Source organism: Lampetra planeri, chromosome 22 (genome assembly GCF_965212315.1).
Source record: "Lampetra planeri chromosome 22, kcLamPlan1.2.h2, whole genome shotgun sequence".
NCBI classification, from domain to species: Eukaryota; Metazoa; Chordata; class Hyperoartia; order Petromyzontiformes; family Petromyzontidae; genus Lampetra; species Lampetra planeri.
The window spans coordinates 2,285,221-2,307,291 of NC_136128.1; the positions used below are offsets into that span (position 1 = coordinate 2,285,221).

At 52.3% G+C, this 22,071-nt stretch overlaps 1 protein-coding gene across 1 annotated transcript in view; it reads right to left on the reverse strand.

Annotated features, from left to right (window-relative positions):
* The window catches only part of LOC144724928 (kinesin-like protein KIF13A), a 130,977-nt gene that overhangs the window by 45,177 nt on the left and 63,729 nt on the right, over nucleotides 1-22,071 (reverse strand). The window contains exons 19-29 of the mRNA XM_078604246.1: nucleotides 21,144-21,290; nucleotides 20,165-20,311; nucleotides 18,052-18,195; nucleotides 17,027-17,200; nucleotides 14,117-14,280; nucleotides 10,671-10,938; nucleotides 9,039-9,068; nucleotides 8,116-8,215; nucleotides 7,342-7,468; nucleotides 4,476-4,531; nucleotides 484-605 (exon numbers count right to left, since the gene is read on the reverse strand). Coding sequence (XP_078460372.1) covers nucleotides 484-605; nucleotides 4,476-4,531; nucleotides 7,342-7,468; nucleotides 8,116-8,215; nucleotides 9,039-9,068; nucleotides 10,671-10,938; nucleotides 14,117-14,280; nucleotides 17,027-17,200; nucleotides 18,052-18,195; nucleotides 20,165-20,311; nucleotides 21,144-21,290 — 1,479 coding nt within the window. The remainder of the gene's footprint in view (nucleotides 1-483; nucleotides 606-4,475; nucleotides 4,532-7,341; nucleotides 7,469-8,115; nucleotides 8,216-9,038; nucleotides 9,069-10,670; nucleotides 10,939-14,116; nucleotides 14,281-17,026; nucleotides 17,201-18,051; nucleotides 18,196-20,164; nucleotides 20,312-21,143; nucleotides 21,291-22,071) is intronic.

The following is a 22,071-nucleotide window of genomic DNA, read 5'->3' on the forward strand; positions in this document are numbered from 1 at the left end:
TAACTCTCGAGATATGATGAGATTGCGCGCATGCCGTGTAATTTGGTCGGAAGCATTTAGGGTTTTGTTGACTAATGTTTTCCGATGCAGGGGGTGTGTTTTGTGTGTGTGTGTGTGCACGCATCCTGGTGTGGGGAGGGCGAGTGTAAGCGGTTAGCGCGCTCCGCTACAAACCTGGCAACCCGAGGTCAATTACCACTCACGGGAAACATCAGTGACGATAATCTGAACCAGTCCTGGGCCTCCCCTATGACAAATCAGCCTCAAATGAGTACCTAGTGCGGCGTGTAAACATCACCACTCGGGAGACAAAGGTTACCAGGCGTGGCGCTGGCCACCCAACGCCTCATGTGTCATGCCAGTCTTCATGGGTGCTACTTGCTGATAGCACTTGTCTTTGTGAACGCACCTGGTGAACGCTTATTGCGTGTTGTAGCAGGTGAGCGCTCAGCCCCATGCACAAGGTGAGGGCAGAGCTCCCACCTGATCGTCGTCGTGGCGCACGATGGGCAGGTAATAGAACTGGCTGCCGTACTCCCCGGGCAGGAACGCAGAGAGGCCCGGCAGCGACTCCTCCGAAAAGTCCTCACCGCAGCTCAAGTCCTCTGTGCGAAACCGCAGGCGCCGATTAACAACGGCGCGGGCCGCTACACAGCGTGGGCTCAGCACGCGCAACGGGCTAGCGGCCGAACACGCGCGGAATTAAAACGCACACATGGCTCCACGTGCGCACAGCTTCTTGACTTGACGCGCGCGTGTTTGGACGACGCGTGGTTCAACAAATGCATGGCTTGCACAGCATTTAGCCACGAGCATGAAAAAAATCTGTGACAGTACCCACGAGCATGCGCTGTAGTAAATCACACACGGCGGAACTTCTCGTATCCCCGTGACTGGTCCCCCACTATGCGTGGATCATATTATCCGAGGAGCAAATTGTAGAGGGGAAAAAAAACAACGAATACCAGGAAGAATGTGCCACTAATTCTGGGTCACTTCCTCTTTGAATGTTTCAGCACTTGTGTGTAATTTTACTCGAATTGGCATGAAGTATCAGATGACCGCAGTGTTTCAGAGACCTCTTCCCGGTGACTAATCCACGCAAAACGCTCAGATGATAGAAATAATACAACCAATCGTTCTAGGTCCCATCCTCTTACCAGAGGCTGGGATAATGGGGGATGATGGGAAGGTCTGTGGTTTACTTATGGTGAGCGTTTGAAAGGAAAATTGATGATAGGAACTCCGATAATAGGTGTTTTTATCAAACACAGCTCAGCACACGCAGCAATAAACCACCGACGTTACCAGGAACAGAATAATAATGGCATTCAATTAACTGCAAAGAGCCACATTTGATCCATAATTATTTTTTTGGTCAGCTTGTGTGAGTCTATTGTATGTCATGAGAACCCTCCATTGTTTAAGGGCACCCTATACATCTAAATTGTTTGTCGTTGTGACATTCTGACCTGCTTCTACTGGACATCTGTGAAAAAAGTATGTATAGCTCATCGGATTCCTCCAGTGTGAATACATATTCAGAAATCATTATAATACATTTAAATGATGTGGTGGTGGTGGCGCTGCTGAAGCAGGAGCAAATTGGCATGTTTGTTCACTTAACAACCTTATTAATTGGCTGTGTTGGGTGGAAGAGGGTTTACAACTCACGTTCTTTTCACACGACCTGATCCAAAAATCTATTATGAATCAATATCGGTTGCGAAAGCACAAAGTGTTCAGCCCCATTTGACTTGTGATGTCACAGCGAGCACCCACTGAGGCTGGCGATGGAAAGTGAACGCGAAACGTGAGGGAGCAAGACGATTCTATGGACTGTAGACATCAGTGTTATCCAGCATGGAGAGAGAAAATACAAAAGAGAGAATTTTGGCCAGGTGGCACCAAAACCCAGCGCCCATCTCACAATCAAGAGGGCATGAGTTATAATTCCGGGTCAGGGGTCGTCTCAGCTCGTTCGCTGGTTCTCAGCAGACAACAAAATTGGTACCACTTTGCGAAATGTGGAGACTCCCAACGAATATGGAACGCTGACTGGACATTCACCGCTGACTAATGTTAATGTTGTACATTAATCCTTGACGGAAACATTTGTCAATGAAGGCTTTTGTTGTTGTCAACAATGACTACGTGTGGTTGAAAACCATCAAGTATCAGAATCTGTAATCATTCAGTTATCCTGGAGGAATACGATGAGCTATGAAGATGCTCCCTTGGACACATGTCCAGGAGGGGTGGGTCAGAAAGTTGCAACAAGAAAGAGCACAAAAAACGATTGGAGTGCAAAGTATAGGACAGGTTAGCAGGTATAAAAAATAAATAAATGTAATAACAATCAATAAAGTATATGAGTACAAGTTGCATAAATACTTCAATTCCTGCCGATTTCTCAACACTAAATGCAAGCTTGGGAAAGGCAGCAAAACAACCACAACAACAACAGTCCCAGACCACAGTAGCCTCTCAATAAAGCTGCATATTGCAATTGACCGACACGACTACGTGGGCAAGGATGAAAGATTCAAATTACATTCGCAAACGTGGTTGAGTGACGATGACTACCACGACCGCCGGGGGACCAAAGCGCGACAATGACGAGACAAAATGAATGGGACTGAGTGTGAACGCAGACCGAGACAACAAAGAATAATCGCGAGCCGAGGAGAATGATCTTACAAAGTCCTCAGACGAGGACTTGACTAGTATTCCGTGGGATGTCGTCGACTCGACTAATACCGAAAGAAATCACCCAACACTCATCGACGCTTTCCAACGAAGGTTTAACACTTTGATGCTTATAGATTTGAAGCTTTCGTGACTGCAAGGATTCATACTCTTTGGTTTTTTCGGTAAAGTTACGTAGGTAAAAAATAAAATAAATGAAAACAACTAAATAAAATCACGACGTTTCGGGCGCAAAACACTGATGACGGACGCTTGTGTTGCACCTGAAACGTCGTGATTTAATTTAGTTGTTTTCATTAATTTTATTTTATACCTACGTGACTTTACCGAAAAAACCAAAGAGTACTCTGATGCTTTATCTCTGTCTGTCCATCTGAAACAGTGGCGGGGGGAGAGGGGGGGGGGGCATGATATATCTCATTCAACATGATCCAATATGAACTAAACCACAGTATAAAGTTGCGTTGCTATTAGAAACTTACCCTGTTGAAAAGGAACTAATTTTCATCAAAAAAGTAACCAAACTTGAAGGCAAACCAGGGCAAAAATGACTACGTGCAAATATGCAAACAGGTCTTGCCCCGCACAGCTCCCCCAAAGGCTTCCCTACCGATAATGAAAAACACGGCAAGGAACCGGCGCGTGTTGGAAGTGTGAAGCCATCGATGCACGCGCCCGGTTTTTTTTCACAACTTATTTAAGCACGGCGACACTTTCTTTGACCTCTCACGGTGTGCACGGCAAGGAGCGGTAGAGGCAGTGCTTGTATTTACAACGCGCGTACAGGCGGCACAATTTGTTCCCCAGAGAATTCGTGCTCATTCAGAACGGATCACTTAGGAAATGGGAATATTTGCGTAATTGCAACAATATATTTCAGGCCGTAAGATTACAATTATTTTTTTGTTGAATGCACAAAAACTGAGGCATAATACTACTTATTGTCACCAATTAAACCAGAACCATTTATTTGGAGTTAAAGATCGCTGTATTATAGCCTTGTATGGCTAAAAGGGTTTCAGATTCAACTTATTAATTGTAATGCTGGCTGATGAAGTCCCATGGGGATTATACAGTGTAGGCCTAATCCACTGCAGCTTTAGAGGCATCAGGAGTATTAACGATCGCAATAACGACCTCGAAGGAATGCTCCGCCCTTCAGCCGATGTTTTCAAGTTGAGAATGGCATGAGAATGGCAGCAAGGAAGCCGACCTCCGTTGACATGCGAGAGGGGGGACTCAACCGTACTGATCGGAGGTGCGAATGTGCGCAAAGAATTAAGAAGAGATGGATGCGAGACATCACGCTGATGGAAAGAGGAGAACATATATATTCGGTTGAAAATGCCACAATTTTAGCCCGTGAGGAGGATTGAGCAGCACACGTCGTTAGGCAGTGGCAGGTGAGCGAGATTAAGAAATGAGTGGCGGCCAAAGCATGGAACGTGCCCGAGAGAATGTCCACCACCGTTATAGATCAACGGGCACTTGGTGGTGGCCCATCCAAACACTCGAGATTTGAAGTTTTCGTGACTGCAGGGATCCATACGCTTTGGTTCTTTCGGTAAAGTCACGTAGGTATAAAATAAAATAAATTTAATCACGACGTTTCGGGCACAACACATGTGCCAGTCATCAGGTGGGAGGACCACAGCAAGAAACAATTTGCTGAAGTAGGCAAAAAAGAGTATGGATCCAAATACTATCCACCTCCCGAGCGGGTCATTCAGGGCCACCTAACAAGGCTCCAATGCGCACAGATTTACCGTTCAGATCCAGGAAGAGCACAGGGAAGTGCTGCTCCATACCAGGGACCAGCGTCCTGTACACAACCACAGACACACGCATGCACATACACAATTACACAGAGATCCCCGTATACACAATTACACAAAGATCCCCCGTGTAGCCTTTAACAGACTGTTGTGGCAAGTGCTGTTGGCGAGCACCGATGAATTCTGGCATGGCGCACGAGGGGGTGGGTGGCCAGCACCACGCCATACACACACAACAACCGTCACCACGGCGCTTGTGCCAGGCTAGATACATATACACACACATATAAATGTATATAGTATATACATTGATATGGACGTATGCATACAAGTGCCTATAGCCAAAACACAGAGTTTGTGGTTGAGTGGTGCAACGGTTGTGTGTGCATTGTGCCATTAACCCAGCGACCAGAGTTCAATTCCCTGCCATGGCTAACATCGGTTGCCATGGGCACCCCCACCCCCCTCCCCCTTCGCGAACCCGCATTGACCAGCGTGGTGAAGTATGGTCACACAACCTGCACAACCGAGAGGTCTTCATCCAGCAGTAGATTGTTGCTGGAATGGTAAACGATGATTATTATTATTGTTGTATATCATTTTGGGCGAAAGTTTTCAGTGAACACTCGCTATGATTGGCACGACAACAACAACCGCCATTCGCTACTAAGTGGCGGTGACATTAACACGACGCTTGTGCCAGGCCATGTTGCACCTTGAGGCCACGTGAAGTGTCGAACGCCAGCTGGCAGGAGGTCACGGGCAGACTCAGGTGCCACGGGTCGACTGACTGAGGCGACCGAGATGACTGGCTGATGCACCACCTGTACCCCCTACTGTGCCAACTTGCTGTGCTTGAGCCACCCGGCACGACACACACGCACGCACACAGGCTTAGGGGTCAGCACTATGCGCCTGACCCCCCACCGTCTCCCTGTGGCTCACGGTGACGCCACCAGCTACAAGTTTTCATTTGAAGCTGAATATCCTCAGGGTAACTCATGCAGGGTGGAGATAAATATCTATAATTCACCACTAGACAAAGACAGAGATCACCCGTATAGCCTGAACAGGTTGCCGGGACAAGTGCTGCTGTCCACGAGTAGCAGCACCCATGAAGGCCGGCACGGCACACCACGAGGTGGGTTGCGTGTGGAATGTACAGTAACCACGTAAACCCTGCCGCCTTTGTCTTCCCAGCGCTGCTGAATATTTTTTCACAGAGACGCACATATTTGGATGTTCTGCACCGTGGCAGGGAGTGCTGTGGAGAAGAACGCTCACTCATGGATGCCAGTGTTGACTTTCACGAAGGAAAAACAACACCATGGGAGTCACCTTTCACCACCATCAGCGTGGTACTTGCACCAGGCCAGGCGCATGTGCAGTGGCAAAACGTGGCCAGCTGGAGGTCACTGGACAGACCCAGCTGGCGTGGGTTACATATTTCCAGATGCTGAATGTGTTTGTGTATTCAGTTGTGTGTTAGGTTGTGGTTGTTCAGTTAATATGCGCGTGTGTGTATACAAACCCCTGGACTACAACGACAACCGCCATTTTTCAGGAATATTTTATTGTTTTTGTAGGGGATGTTTAAATTTGCGTACAGTAAATTTTAAATGTATCTTGTAATTTTATTGTTTGTTGCGGTTGCACCCGAATCAAGAACCGGATGGCTCACAGGGTTATTCCAAATAAATGAAACTGAAAAAAAACTGGAAAAAAATTGGCGGTGACGTCACCACGGCGCCTATGCCAGGCCAGGTGCCCATGTGAAGTGTCAAAGCCCCGCTGGCAGGTCATGGAACAGACCCAGGTGCCATCGGTTGACTCACTGAGATGACTGGCCGATGCACCAACTGTGCTCCCCGATGTGCCAACTTTCTGCATTTTATCCGCCAGGCACTGTGCTCATTGTTGTGAGTGTCGCTCCTCTGCTCTCTGTTGTTGCTGGAGGGCGATTGCCTCCAACTCTGCAGCAGCATCCTTAACGAACCTCCTCCATAGAGGTCGATCTTGACACTGTACCACATCAGTCCATCTCTTCTCTAGCCCATGCCGTGCCCATTTAGCCCCATCTATGCCTGCCAGAATCTGCTTTTAAAATGCAGTGGCTGAGCATGCGGGCTACATGACCCAGCCAATGCAGCGTTGCTTGCTGGAGGAGCTCACGGATGGGACTCCGTCCAGATCTTTCACACAATCCAATCTGGTTGAACCCAGGACAGGTTCACACACATACACACACGTGTACCGCGTATACAAAGAAACAACGATTATAAAACAAAGCCAGTGAACATGGCCAGTGCATGTAAGGCAGGAGTGGGGAACATTTTCATTACCAAGGGCCGAATAGGATTTTTAAACGGCTTTAGTAAGGCCACACACTAATTCACTGCCAGTAGCCTCGTGCAGCGTTGAAAGTAGAAACACAGCATTTTTGCCAGGTTGAAAAAAAATCCCCCTTGAGTGCTCGATTAGTGCAGGCAAAGACCCCTTGCCGTGACGGATAAATATCGCGGTGTTGATCGTTTCAAAGCGGTAGACTTTGTGTGGCCACGGGCCGCATCAAATGAAGCCAGGGGCTGTATGCAGCCCGTGGGACCGTCGGATCCCTCGCGGTTGATGTGAGGGATCACAGCCGTAGATCAAAGCTAACGTTGGGGGTAGCCGCAAAGCAGGTGCTGAGAGAGGTGGCTTATATTGAGATGTGCAGTGAAAAGAGGCGAGCAGAATGCGCGGCAGTCGAGACGAACGACGAAGACTGGCCGCCGGGCCAGAGCCAATGGTGACAAAGACGCGGAAGGCTTCCGGCCGTGCGGCAGTGGACAGAGAGCGAGGCCGAGCGGTAACGCACCCCTCGGCGGGGGCTCCGGGCACTCCGCTGCCCGGGGCGGGGACCAGGACGGCGTTGCGCTCCTCCGTGAGGCCGACCCACTGGGACACGAGCCGCGACTCCCTCTCCTTCTCCACCTCCGACTTGTCTGCGCGCGCACGCACACACACGACGACGACGCACCGCGGCCCCCCACACACCGACATGTTTATATACCGCAGGGGTTGCTGGGGAACGTGCGGTTCGCGATCGTCTACGAAGGGCAGCATGGCATGTTGGGCGAGGTCACGATCGCGTGGCAGCGTGGCAACACCAGTGCTACCGCCGACATGCTGAATCGTTAATCATTTGAAGAACCGGATACCAATCGTCTGTTCGCTGTTTCAAAGGGGTAGGCCTCATGTGGCTGTTGGGGCATGTGAAAGTAAATCAAGCGCCATAGTTTCTTCATCCTTGACCTACGGCAATTAAAAATGGGGTTATGTGAGATGCAGTGATGATGGACGTGGCTGCAACGGTTAAAACGTGTGCAACATGAGTTGAGCTGCAGAGGTTACACGTTCGTGTTTTAAGAGGTGTAGGGATAATACGGGTTAAGGACAAGAATTACATCGACATTCTCTTGCACGTTCATTATATATATATATTTTTTCAACAAATAATTTCACATTATGGCAGGTGCCAATGTGCCTCTGTACGGATGCTCGAGGAGCGCGCTTTGTCTATGGGTTTCCTCAAGAAGGCGTTTCACAAAGAAACAAGCAAACGAGTCGTGGGCAGGTGATGAGGCGACACCTGGTTTAGCGACGAGCTCCTGTATCTCAGCGTCCAGGTATTCCCGTCTCACTGACAACGCCTCCGACCACCGCTCGCGCAACGCCAGCAGCCCGTCCTCCTGTGAGCGAAGACATGGATGACCCCGTGCAGCCCACAACAAACCGTTTGGGCGAGTGAAATTTTACGAGCAGCTATGAAATCCGGCTTTGTCTCCCCAGTGATGACATTAACGTAAGGTACGCAAGGCAAATGTGCACATGGTATGAAAGGCACATTTTCACAAGTAACACAAGGCACATTTACACATGGTATGAAAGGTACACTTACACATGGTACACAAGGCACACTTACACATGGTACGCAAGGCACATTTAAAAACAGTATGAAAAGGCACATTTACACAAGGTTCACAAGTTACATAGTACGCAAGGCACAAGGCACTCATTTAACGCCGAGGCGAGCCATGTTAGGGTTCAGGATCGTTCAGATAATCGGCACCAACGTTTGCCGTGGCCAGGAATCGAACTCCGGCTGCTGGGTTTATGAACCCGGTGAAAAAAGGCACCCAACTATACATGTATAGTCACACGTACACACGGAATTATAAAGCCCTTTCCCAAACTGACAAAATGTGCAAACACAAATACGAAACTAAACTATTGGAGAGTCAAATCTGGCTGTCGCCCGATGAAGCTAGTTATAATTACTGGCGAAGCGTCGTAGTCAGATTGTAAATGTTGTGGCTTCACTCTCCAACACACCGGTGTGCTGTACTAGTGACAAATTGGCCACGTTCTGTTTACGTGACAACCCTTACTAGTTGGCTGTGTCGGGTGGTGGCGGGTTTAACGACACATTTATATATTTACGCGATTTAACCCAAAAAAAACCTCTATTGTGGATGATATTGGTCACGAAGGCCTGCTCCGTGTTAAGCTTACCTGGTAACTGTCCACGTCTTCACGGTCCTTCTGTGAACAGGCACAAAAACACACAAAGCATGAACTCCTGAGTGCAAGTTTCCTCATAGACATCTCAGGAGTGACACCAGAACAGAAAGAAATGAAACCCACAGCCAGAGAAAGGAATGCGAATTGTAAACGTACCCATCATAATCGCATAGCTCTGTGGCCAAGAAGGGAAAGTCGCGAATGCACAGAATGGCCAAATCACGTGTTGTCGGGAAGGCAGTCGCTAGCAATGTTCGACCTGGTGTGGGGTTATTCTTCAATAAGATCGAGGCTGGTTACCGGATCTCCATCATGCATAGCTCAAAAGAAGCACGGCCAAAACTACCACAGGGTGCTCAGTCATTCCATCTGAACGAGCGATTTGTTCTCGAGCTACCGACTACTGATGTCTCAAAGTACCGGTTGCAATCAGGGCTGGGGTGCCCTGGTATATCAGTTTTATTTCTCTCATCTCACATCGTTGATTTAAAACTCAGATTAAGAGCGGTGGCGACAGCGAGCTCGCGGAGTTGGAAGCAAGCAACGACGCCTTTCATCCCTCTCCCATCGAGCTCGGCTTTCATCGAGCTTCTGGTAGCCAACGCCCTTGGTGGCATGCTGACGGGAGGCACTGGCGGCACTGCGTGTTGAGGCCGCACTTGCGGACGAGGCCACGGGCGGTCGGAGCGCACGCGGCAGGAGAGCGGCGACACCTGCCTGAACCTCCTCGGGTGAGAGAAGCAGATTCTGCTGCTGTGGGCCCATGGCGGATGAGGAGGAGGTGGTGCCGTACATATCAGTTTAATTAAATATGAGAATAGGTTTTCCCCTTTTTTCTGGCAACAAAACAGGTGTTAAGATGTTAAAACACCAAACTGAAACCTTTTACAAGGAATCATGTCTGTGTTAACCACAATACTTGTGGTCAGAATGCAATGTTCAAATTTTTTTTTGTGTGATTTAATTAAGTTTTCATCCTTGCAGTCACGAAAAGTTCAAATCTAGGTGTGAAAGAAGTTCAACATACATACGAACCAATTCCACAACACAATAAATCCAATGCGGCTGCAGTAACTGTACGGGATATTACTCGGCTGGAACCGCACTGGCGAGCGACGTTTTCGCGCAGCGCGGAGAGGCGGCTCGCAGCAAGGCAGCGTCACTCTGCGTACGTTCAGTCAGCGCCCCCCATTATGCCGCCCCCTCCCCCCTCCCAGGACACGGTGTTGTTTCGAGGACCTACCGGCTGTAACGAAGTGCCGGATCGCTCTCTTTCTACCCACCGCGTAGCTTATTCCGCCCACACCCCTCTCACCGAACGTCACCCTACATTCTGTCGAGACGCTCGAACTGCCCCAAAGTGCATCGCATTGGTAAGCGACCAATGCGATGCACACAATCGAATCGCTGAACTGCTCACCGCTGCCCACGACACAGCCCCGCAACAACCTGACCTACACACAGCATTCACCCACCCACCCACTTATCCAGACTCAACGCTGTATAGGCACCGCGACGCGGATGCATCCCGGGCGTGGCCGTCGACGGTGGAATTAAACCGCGGTTTGCGGCTCTCGCGCGTTCGGGGCAGGAGCACACGGGCCCCGGGCGCGTCGTCGTCACCTGCGAGCCGGCGCCCTTGGTGCTGCGCGCCTCGATGCAGCCCACGGACACGGAGAGGATGCTCTCGGGCACGATGGGCAGGTTGCCGGAGCCCTGCACGGGGCTGACGCGCGCCAGCACGCGGCGCGAGCGGCCCTGCCGCAGGGCGAACACGCCGCCCGTGGACCGGTGCGCGTCGCCGCGGACCTCCACGGGGACGTAGTCGCCCTGCTCGCTCACCTCCTGCACCTGCACCCAGAGCTCCACGCGGCGCGTCACGTCGCTCCACCTGCGACGACACGTCCTCCGTCGTGTCACGCGGCCGTCAGGGAAGCGCGCGCGAGCGCGAGCGCCAACGCGGGTGCAACACACGTACAGCAAGAAGCGCCAACCCGCACACTGACGCGCTCGACATCGAGACACCTCAGCAGGGCCACCGAAAGGTTTTTTACAGGCCCGGGGCAAGATGCCAGTTAGGGTCCATTCTGTGGCCCCCTCGGCTCTTTCCGATCTGAGGCTCAAGGGATAACTGCCGACTCTCTACAGCCCTGCACTTATGAGCATCGGGCTTGTCACGACTCCTAGCCCACAAACTGCCAATTCCTTTCTCAGAACAGAATACGCTTCCTAGCGGGAGCGCGGCATCAGGTGGAATCGTAGAATTGTGTAGTGGGGGGCAGCAGGTGAGCTGCACGGAGCCCAGTGGAGCATTCAGGCAAGAAGGGAGGACCCATGGGGGTCCCCCTGATCAGCCCCATGATCACCATCGTCTCTCTCGCGCGTGTCTCTCCACAGGTGTGATGGCTAACGCCTGGGATCCAGCACACATCTTAAAATGAAAATGGCTGCACACATGCAAATGCTTGACACTCCTGTAAAACAGTCTCGAGGCCCAGGCTCAGTGAATAAATAACGCAGGACAAATCAATGACTTTACGCTGAATTAACCTGACTCGCATTACAGGGACCGCTCTACTTACGCACGAGTTAGGTTCCAGAGGTCTGTTCGTAAGTCGATTTGTTCGTAAGGCCAACTTCACTGTTGTCGAATCCAAACATGTTGTACGGCATGTACACTAATCACGGGGAAAGTTGTATAATATCCTGTAGATGTAGATGCCACTGGTTCTTCATGTTCTGCAACTATATATGTTACCACCACTATCTATTGCGCGGTGGTTGAACTTACGACTCTCGATCCGAACAGGTAACTTGGACATACGGACCAGGTTTGTTCCTATCTCTGAAAGTTTGTAAGTCGAATGTTCGTAAGTAGAGGAGTCCCTGTATTTCATTGTGCATCAAACCAAGGAATAAAAGGATTGGCAGGATTCTAGCACTTTTACTCTCATGCCACCGCTTCCTCCGTAAATATTAAACCCACAAGCAGAATCATAATATTTATATATACTGGAGGAATCCGATGAGCTATAAAGCTCTTTATAACAGATGTCCAGTCGGAGCGGGTTAGAACGTGACGAGAACAAACAGAACAAAAACACAATAGGAGTGTAAAGTATAGCAATCAAATACGTTACCCATTTCCTAATATATATATACCACGCACACTACACATTTAACATAAACACAATAGAATGTAAACAAATATACAATGCGGTACACAAACACACAACCTATCATACATACATACATCCACAAAACATGTTACACACAACACACAATTTAATCACACTAATGTTTACAAAGTACATCACAAGCACGAAAGACATCACAAACACATGCAACACGTTTTGCATGAAGAGTACACAAATACCATTCACAAAGATATACATTACACATATACAACATATACATCCAACAAAAAGACAAAGATCCCCTATGGCCTTAACATACTTTTTGGGCAAGTGCTGTTAGCGAGCACCTATGAAGGCCAACACGGCACACTGAAGGGTGGGTGGCCAGCACCACGCCCGGCCGCCTTTGTTTCCCGAGCGGCGATGTTTACACATCGTGCCAGCTACTAATTTGAGGCCGAGTCGACCTAGGGGAGAACTTGGACCGGTTCAGATAACCGCCACCGGTATCGTCCGTAATCTGGAATCGAACTCAGGGCGGCGGTTTCGTAGCACAGCGCGCCAACAATTATACTACCGCTCCCCATACGCACATTACACAAACGCACAAAGACGCGCAATACGCACACTTATTGTAATCGAAACCCACATGTCTGGGTTGCGTTCCATATCCAGACAAAGCCGTGCTCCTGGGACAGGTGTCAGCGCCGCAGGTCCTTGCGAGTTCGCGTCAACCCTCATTAAAGGCTGCTGGGCCTGACAGAGCGGCCCCTTGCTCGTCACCCAAAGGCTCGCAACTGCAACGAGCCCCCCGTGGGGTCTTATCGGCCGTGCAGAAATTTGAACCTGCAGGTGTTTCAATATCTGGCACAACAATGTGAGCACCACCCCCTCCTCCTCCTACTGCCCCTCCCCCCCTCCTCTCTCACGGGGGCACTTCCACTTGTCAAACCGCCACAGTTTGTCCCGGTGGTTGTGGCGTACAAAGCTGGTTCCATTTAAACCATTACCGTGAGAGGTGGCTGGGTGGCTCAAGGCGGGGGGGGCGGTTGATGATGGCTGTGTGTGGAAACAATGATCAAGCGCGGCTGAAACCCTGGGTTCAAATCCCAGGCGCCTACTCAATATGCAATCATGCTCATCAAGAGTTGCGAGTTGCACGATGCCCCCCTCCCCCGCCCGCCCCAAGACAACCCAACTGCATAAAAAAATCATCCAGGCAGGGCAATTTAACCCGTCAGTCATAATAATAATCCTGCACTTTGCAGAGTTGATGGATCACGCCAACACCGCAAAGCGTTTGAGACGTTGGACCCTGACCGGAACCCCAAGGATCTCAGCGGTGCCACTTCAGCTCTCTGACGTTTGGGGCCACCAGGCCAGCTCGTAGAGCTTTGTGTGTGACACAGCATAGACGTGACTTGTCAGGAAGCCACCCCCCGCCCCTCCCCCACACTCTCCTGCCCTGTCAGCATCACAGCTCCTGCAGCAGCAGCAACAACAACAACAACAAACAGCCGCCATTCGCCTCGTCAAGCGTTACCACGGCGCTTGTGCCAGGCCAGGTGCACACTCTGAGGCCACGCTCTTGCAGCACACACTTACCCCCCCCCCCCCCACCCGTGTAGCCTGAACAGACTGTTGAGGCAAGTGTTGTGAGTGAGCACCTATGAAGGCCGGCACGGCACACTCCGGGGTGGGTGGCCAACACCACGCCCGTCCACCTTTGTCTCCCCAGTGGTGACGTTTACACACCGCACCAGGTACTCATTTGAGGCAGAGTCGACCTAGCAAAGGCCCAGAACCGGTCCAGATGATCGTCACTGGTGTTGGCCGTGAGCGGAAATCAAACTCGGGTCACCAAGTACGTAGCGCAATACGCTAACCGCTGCACTGCCGCTCCCCAAAAACACTGGTGCACCCACTTCTCACCTGTCTTGCAGGGACCTCGTTTTTTCCTGCAGCACCGTGGGCTCCCACTGGGGCACCTCGTGGCCAATGTGGCTGGCGCCGAGCCGGTGGCCCCAAACGTCCACGGAGAGCGCCTCCTCTGTGAGCACGTCCTGCAGCTCCTCTGACACTGGCAGCGAGAACTCCTGTGTGGCGAATGCACGCGCAGCGAAGGTAAAGAGACAAGATGCCCACCGTGTAAAGGCTTCCGATTAGCACGGTTGGCTACGTGCGGTGCGACAAAAGGTTCAACATACATACACACAGATGTTTGGGGCAAGTGCTGTAAACGAGCACCCGCGATGGCCGTCACGGCACACGAGGGGGTGGGTGAGCAGCACCACGCTTGACAGCCTTCGTCTCCCCAGTGCTGATGTTTAAGGCACTGCTCCAGCCAAGCTGAGTTTAAGAAGGTGGCTGAGAACCTGTTCACATATTTGTCACAAATTTTGTCTGCGAAAGTGGGAATTCAACTCGGATTGCCGGGCGTCATAGCGGAGTGCGCTCAACACCGCACCGCCGCTCGCAAGTAAACATACACTCACTGAAAAACACATACTCGTATGCGTCAACACAAACAAACACACGACACAACACCAGCCACCATTTGCACTTCGGGTTGGCGAAGCCACGGCACTTGGTGCAGGCTAGGTGCAGCTTGAGCGCACAGACTCCCCCGTCGTGCGGAACATGGGGGTTATTTGACCGTACTTCACCACCCTGGTCAGTACAGATTGGTGAAGGCGGGTGGGAGCATAGCATTTTTAGTACAGCGATGGATGGTGCAGCACTGCCCTCATCTGGCCAAGACGCAGCTCCGCAGCACCTGTGGATGACGCGTGGGTGCCTGTCGGTCACCGTGCAGCACAAACGGGTCCCCCTATCGTACACACGGTGCTGCGAATGTGCCGCCGGCACGCCGGCACGCCACTTGTGCACCGGCGATTGTATGAACGGTTCCTACTCCTAGGCTACGGTAATTCCTCAGGGGGGAAACGGCAGTGACCGCGGGCTGCTGCAGGCTAACCAGGTTCCATAGCGGCGCTTCTACGCTCACATTTGCACCGTTGCCTGTACATGCACGCGCGTACAAGACGTGACAGAGACACCCCATGTCGTCTGAACATACTCTTGGGCCAGGTGCTGTTAACCAGCACCTATTAAAGGTCGGTATGGCACACGAGGGCGTGGGTGGCACCATACCAGACTGCCTTTGTATCCCAAGAGCAGATGTTTAACACGGTACACCAGGTACTCATTGAAGGCTGAGTCGACACAGGGAAAGCCCAGGACAGGTTCAGGCATTCGTCGCCAATGTTGGGCGTGAGCAGGAATTGAACTCGTGTCACCGGTAGCGCGTTGCGCTTACCATGACAATGTACAAAGATCCCCCGTGAAGCCTGAACAGACTGTAGGGGCCTTTGTCTCCCCAGTGGCGATGTTTACACACCGCACCAGGTACCAATTTGAGGTTGAGTCGTCCTAGGGGAGGCCCAGGACCGGTTCAGATAATCGTCACCGGTGTTGGCCGTGAGCGGGAATCTCACTCAGGACGCCAGGTCGTAGCGCAGCGCGCTAACCGCTACACTGCCGCTCCCCACACAACAATGTACACACACACACATACACACGTAAACACAGGCACATACACACACACACGTAGACACACACACGTAGACACACACACGTAGACACACACACACGTAGACACACACACACACACACAACAACAACCGCCATTCACCACTAAGTGGCGGTGACGTCACCACGACGCTTGTGCCAGGCCATGTGCACCTTGAGGCCACGTGAAGTGTCGAACGCCCGCTGGCAGGAGGTCACGGGGCAGACCCAGCAGGTGCCACGGGTCGACTGACCGAGATGACCGAGATGACTGGCTGATGCACCACCTGTGCCCCCTACTGTACCAACTTGCTGTGCTTTAGCCACCCGGCGCTCCGCTCGTTGTTGTGAGCGTCGCTCCTCCGCCCTCCGTTGTTGGAGGGCGACTGCCTCCAACTGCCCAGTAGCGTCCTTCACGAGCCTCCTCCACTGAGGCCGATCTTGACACCGCTGGTACCAGTCATCGGCAAGTCCACTCAGCTCCACGTCCTCCTGTACCACATCACTCCATCTCTTCTCTAGCCTGTGCCGCGCCCGTTTAGCCCCCTCGATCCGGCCGAACAAAAGCTGTTTAGGCATGCGGTGGCTGGGCATGTGGGCTACATGACCCAGCCAACGCAGCCTTGCCTGCCGGAGGAGCTCACTGATGGGACTTTGCCCAGATCTTTCAAGGACTTGTGAGTTCCTCACACAATCCAGCCTGGTTAAACCCAGGATGGATCGTAGGCAGGCCAGCCTAAATGTTTCCAACCGGCGAAGATGCTCCATTAGGGGGGTCCACGTTTCGCAAGCGTAGAGAAGGGAGGGAATGACCGTGGCCGAGAAGACTTGAAGCTTCGTGCGGAGCGACAGACCAGATAGCTTCCACACAGCGTTACGCAACCGATGAAAAGATATTGCCGCTCGACTGATTCGGAGTGAGACCTCTGCTGATAAACTGGAGCCGGTCATAAGCACACTGCCCAGGTATGGGAAACTCTCCACTCTCTCCACAACTGCCCCATCACCAATTGGGAGTTGTGGGGGTGGAGTGTCCGATGGTACAAAATACCCAGGCAGGTGCTTAGTTTTGGTGGGGCTGATGGTAAGGCCCCACCTCTTAGTGGCACGCTCCAGTCTCACATACACACACACAGGCACACACACACGTAGACACACAAGTAGACACACATACACACACACAGGCACACACACACGTAGACACATACACACGTAGACACATATACACACACACGTAGACACACACACGTAGACACACACACAGGCACACACCTGAGTGTGGTCGAAGCGGACCGTGGCAGGGCCTGAGCAGGCCACGGAGGGCGGAGAGTCGGGGTTGATCTGGGGCGGCACCGTCACGACCTGCTTGTGGCCCCACACCGAGTACTGGCAGAACACGAAGTGAGCCAGCTCGGCCGGCAGCCCCACAGCCTCCTTGATGCGCACCTACAGCACCCGCACGCCCGCACGCCCACAGACAAAACACAAACACTAGGGGGCACCACTTTCCCATTCGCCCTGCCACAAACACTCGTTCATCGCTCGATGGTCAAACCGAAATTTATTTTTTATTTGTCCAAATTATGCAGGCGACTAAATTGAATGTAATGTTCGTTTGTGTAGTCACTGGCGGCGAGGCTGAGACTATCAACTTTCCACCGGTGCCACGGTGGCGAGACATTGACTACCTCGCCTGGTATGCAGGGGGAGGTCGTGGGTTCCATCCCGACCCTCATGCCTGTATATTTTGAGTTTGCGTGTTTCTCTGCGTGGCCACGTGAATTTTTCCCTCCACATTTAGAAGAAACATGCGTTTAGAGTATTTGGCTGCTATAAAATATCCACGTGATAAGCCGTTTTGTTGAGCTATCATTTGTGGCCAGGTGCGCTTCTGAAAAAGAGCTATCCAGCTCAGTGGGCCTTACCTGGTAAAATCAAAAGTTTTTCATTATATCTGCCATTTTGCCCCGGGCCTTCAAAAACCTTTGGATGGCCCTGCTTAGGTGTAGCCATGTACAGTAACGTCGGTGTGCGGGCCAGCGCATCTCTCTGTACGCGTACCGCACCCGCATTGGCGCTCACACGTGCGTGCAAGCGCCGACGTGCACGAGCGTTGAACTAGATAGTTTAGTTTAGCTCAATACGTTTCAGCACCCCAGTTTAATCACAGGCAGCATCCCACATTCAACCCGGGGGGGGGGAGATGTCAGCGGATGTCAGCAGTTGAAAGCTCAGCGCTGCGACCTCGGAGCCGCACGGCCACTCCCCTGAGCCGAGTGGCCCTCGCGGGAGCGCACCTTGAAGACAAGCTGGCGGATAAAGCCGGCGTCCTCGCTGTCGCTGCTGCCATCCGACTCATCCGAGGGGTCATCCCCGCCTGCCATGCGTTCAGGGTCCGGCCCGCTCACCCGCTGCAGCTCCATGTGCAGGCGGCCTGCGACCTGTGCCCAGCGCCGCACACAAAGACAACGATCCCCCATGTAGCCTTAACAGATTGTTGGGGCAAAGTGTTGTCAGCGAGCACCTATGAAGGCCCGCACGGCACACGAGGGGGTGTGTGGCCAACACCACGCCCAGCCGCCTTTATCTCCCCAGTGGCGATGTTTACTCACTGCACCAGGTACTCATTTAAGGCTGAGTCGACCTAGGAGAGGTCCAGGACCAGTTCAGATAATCGTCACTGGCGTTGGCCTTGAGCGGGAATCGAACTCGGGTTGCCAGGTTAGCAGCGCAGCGCGCTAACCGCCGCGTCACCACTCCCCACACACGCACAGAGACACAAAGCCTCAAGAGTCAAAAGCCCGCGATTCATGTCACGACGGAAACCATTCTTCTGCCGCCGTGTGACAGCGTGACAGACGCGGTGGCGGGGAGTAGAAGTACAAAACATTCCCCCGCCATTCGTCTCTATGCATTCGGCCACTCGTGGAACGCATTCTGCATGGCTGGATGCACCGGAGTGGACAGGACTCAAGAGCAGCTGGGGCAGGGCCAGCGAGTGGTGGAATGTCCCCAGAGAGCATTGTCTCCGCACGGGAGGGGGGGAACCACAGCATTCTGTTGCACGAGGGGGGAGTGAACCGGGGGAAAGGAGGCGTTGCGAGATATTTCACACTATCCTCGACTTTCAATGCTTTCTGAATAACGGTGAAAGCATTTAGGCAGTGGCCCGGTCCGTGTGTTCATAACAGGAGGGGCGAGAACAAAAACGTAGTCACGAAAGCTTCAAATCTAGGATCAAAGGGTTGTTTTGTCCAACACATGGAGACATCCACCAGAACAAAAAGCACCGTTGAAAAAAGACAAATGCATCCCGCTCCATAATCCAAACGCATGCATCATTGTTTTCTAACTTGTATTTAATCCGTTCTCAAGATGTCAATCAGGTAACAAAATGAAGTTTTTTTTCCTTACTCTTCCCGTTTCCATTCATATTTGATGTTATAATGACAACACTAAAGTCATGTACTACACGTTTTTCTGACACACAAACCGGAAAACGCAACAGATTATGTGTACTGTGTGATCATGCGTACTTGTGACAGCTATTGAAGCTGTCCTGACCACGCTTGTTCTTAATTTGAAGGTGGACCAAGATCAAAACGATGAATTAATGAGGTTGGAGGGCTTTTGGAAAGTCCAACTCGATCATGAAAAGCAACTTACCAATATATATATACAAAGTAAAGGTTATAATCTGTGCACATTGCCGGCAATGACACATAGATCATGAATATGACATTGGTGAAAAATACGTAATAAAAATAACCACGTGCGCAGAGCAGCATTGAGAGACAGGAAGAGGGATGTATGGGGTTAGAGAACATCACATCGACTCAGAGCGGGCTTGGTCCGGACAAGTCACTCATAGGCCCATGAGCGAGCACAACGCCAGAGTGGCAGACAGAGGAGGGGACGCGCCCGAGAAGACCTCCACCACGGAGATGGAGCAATGAAATCAGCTCGTGTGCAGGAGCTATGAGGATCGCTACATCGCACGACTGTGAGATATTAAACTAAACAGTTTTTTTTTATTCTACCAAGTAAGGCTCACTCGGCTACGTAGCTCTTCATCAGAAGTGACCTGACCACAAATGGCAGCTCAACAAAAGTGGTTTATCGTGTGGAAATGTATCGCACGTTTCGAAATGTGGAGGGGAAAAACCAGGAGCCCCGGAGAAAAATCCACGCGACCACGGGGAGGGAGACATGCAACCTCCAAATATACAGGCATCAGGGTCAAGATCGAACCCACGATCGCCTGTATACCAGGCGAAGTAGTTAACATCCCGGCAGCTTGGGAAGGCCTGCACGCAGCAGCCGGCCAACTGACGAAGGCTGACGACGTCCATGACGACGACAACGATGGAGGCTCGCGCCCCGGAGGCTGAGGCGCGCGCGGCCACTCGCCTCGCCCTGCTGGTTGACGATGGGCGCGGCGTAGGCGAGCCGCACGTCGTGCATCAGGCTCTCCAGGAAGAGGTTGGCCACACCGATGAGGTCGTGCTCCACCTGCGCCTCGAAGAAGGGGTCGTCCGCGCCGCGCACCCCCGCGCCCTGAGGACGGCAGCGGCGGAAGAGGAGGAGCCGGGGACCAGCGTTACCACGACGACAGGCGGCCGGCGCGCGAACCTACCGCTGTCCGGGGGCCCAGCACCGTGCACCGGCCCACTTTTACTTTACCCCAGATCTAATGTGCATACCACCGGAGCAGCCGGTGTCCACTGGAGGCCAAGTCGAACTACAAAGGGGCCCCCCCCAGTGCCGGGTTCAGATACTAAAAAGCTCGGTGTGGCAGGAGGTATTGGCGCCATTCTTATCGGGCGAGGCTATCATGAAGGTAGCTGTAGTTGCGCAGTACGGGGTGATGTCGCTTTGACCCAAGGGCCCCCCCCCCCAGGGCCCCCTCCCCCCCCGTGCCGGGTTCAGATACTAAACGGCGCCGGCGACGCCCACGGACCCAGAATGGGCCAATTTGCACAAGCTGGGCCCGAGCGATGGCTGGGGAAAGTCCTGTTGGAACCACCAAGGCAGGTGTGGCCACTTGGTGGGGAGAAGGTGGAGGTGCCATGCCCCACTCACTGTGAAGATATACGAGCAGGTGGGCGCGGTGGATGCTATCAGATGTCGGAGCACAGAAGGTGTGCGCACCACAGGACACGCACGTACTTGAACACAGGTCAGTAGGTATTCGCGGCAAGCTTATTCCGCAAGGCTATCACGAACGTGGCTGTGTTTCACAGACGTAGTGTGCTTTTATCCAGTTAAATAATTTTCAATGCAGGAAACATTTTTACTGCTGCAGGGCATTTGGGAAAGTGCAGCCTGATGTGCGTGCATGCGTGTACCATGTGTGCGTACATGTGTGCGTGCGTGCGTGTCGGGTCACCAATGGGTCGTAGTTGCTCTGCTTCCAGTTCTGGAAGAGATCCCGCATCACCACGAGCCGATTCTCCAGCTTCTCCAGCGACCACAGCTGCGTGCCCTGCCCCTGCCGGCGCACCTGCACCGCCGGCTCGCTCACCAGCATGCCGCGCTGCACCCGGCGCACACGTCAGCTACACCGCACACGTCAGCCACACCGCACGGCACAGCGTCTGCTCCGTGCGCGGTCTTCGTCCGTCTCCTCAAATTTATTGATCGTGCAGCTTCGGCGAAGGACCGTTGCGCCAAACGTGTGACCTCTTGCGACAGCGTTCGCCTGAACTGCTCTTGCTGCCGTACACCGGCGTCTCGAGTAAGTTGTTTAATCCACGGTTCATGTGGGTGGGGGGGGGGGGCACCACGGATGGGGGGGGGGGGGTGGCGCCATTCCTTTGAGCGTCGCAGTCCACTGCGGACATCGACCCCCAACTGAATATGAAATGAAACCTCCTCCAAACTCCTGCCCTTCTTCTTGCCTGTGCCGCACGTTATTTTGTCGCATCGTGCTTTGTACTCGCGCTGTTTGCTGCAGTCTATTTGACGTTCGCCGCTGACAGAATCTTCATCCGCGCAGATCGCGGTAGATGGCACCACGTCACGCCGATACTCCGATATCGCTTCGCGAATTTGACGCAACGTTCAATCGAGGACTCGCAGAGCCTGAGCTCAAAGTGCCTCATATGCCAGCATGAACAAGTGAGCCTTGAACTGCTGCTAGAAGGTGGGTTGGTGTTTGGTCGCTGATTGTGTCCAATGGGAGAGAGTTCCAGACTAAAATTATGCAAATATTTTATGAAGCTATGTTTCTTTTACTAGGTAAGGACCAATGAGCTATGTAGCTCTGTTTCAGAAGCAACGTGGCCATAAATGATAGCTCAACGAAGTGGCTTATC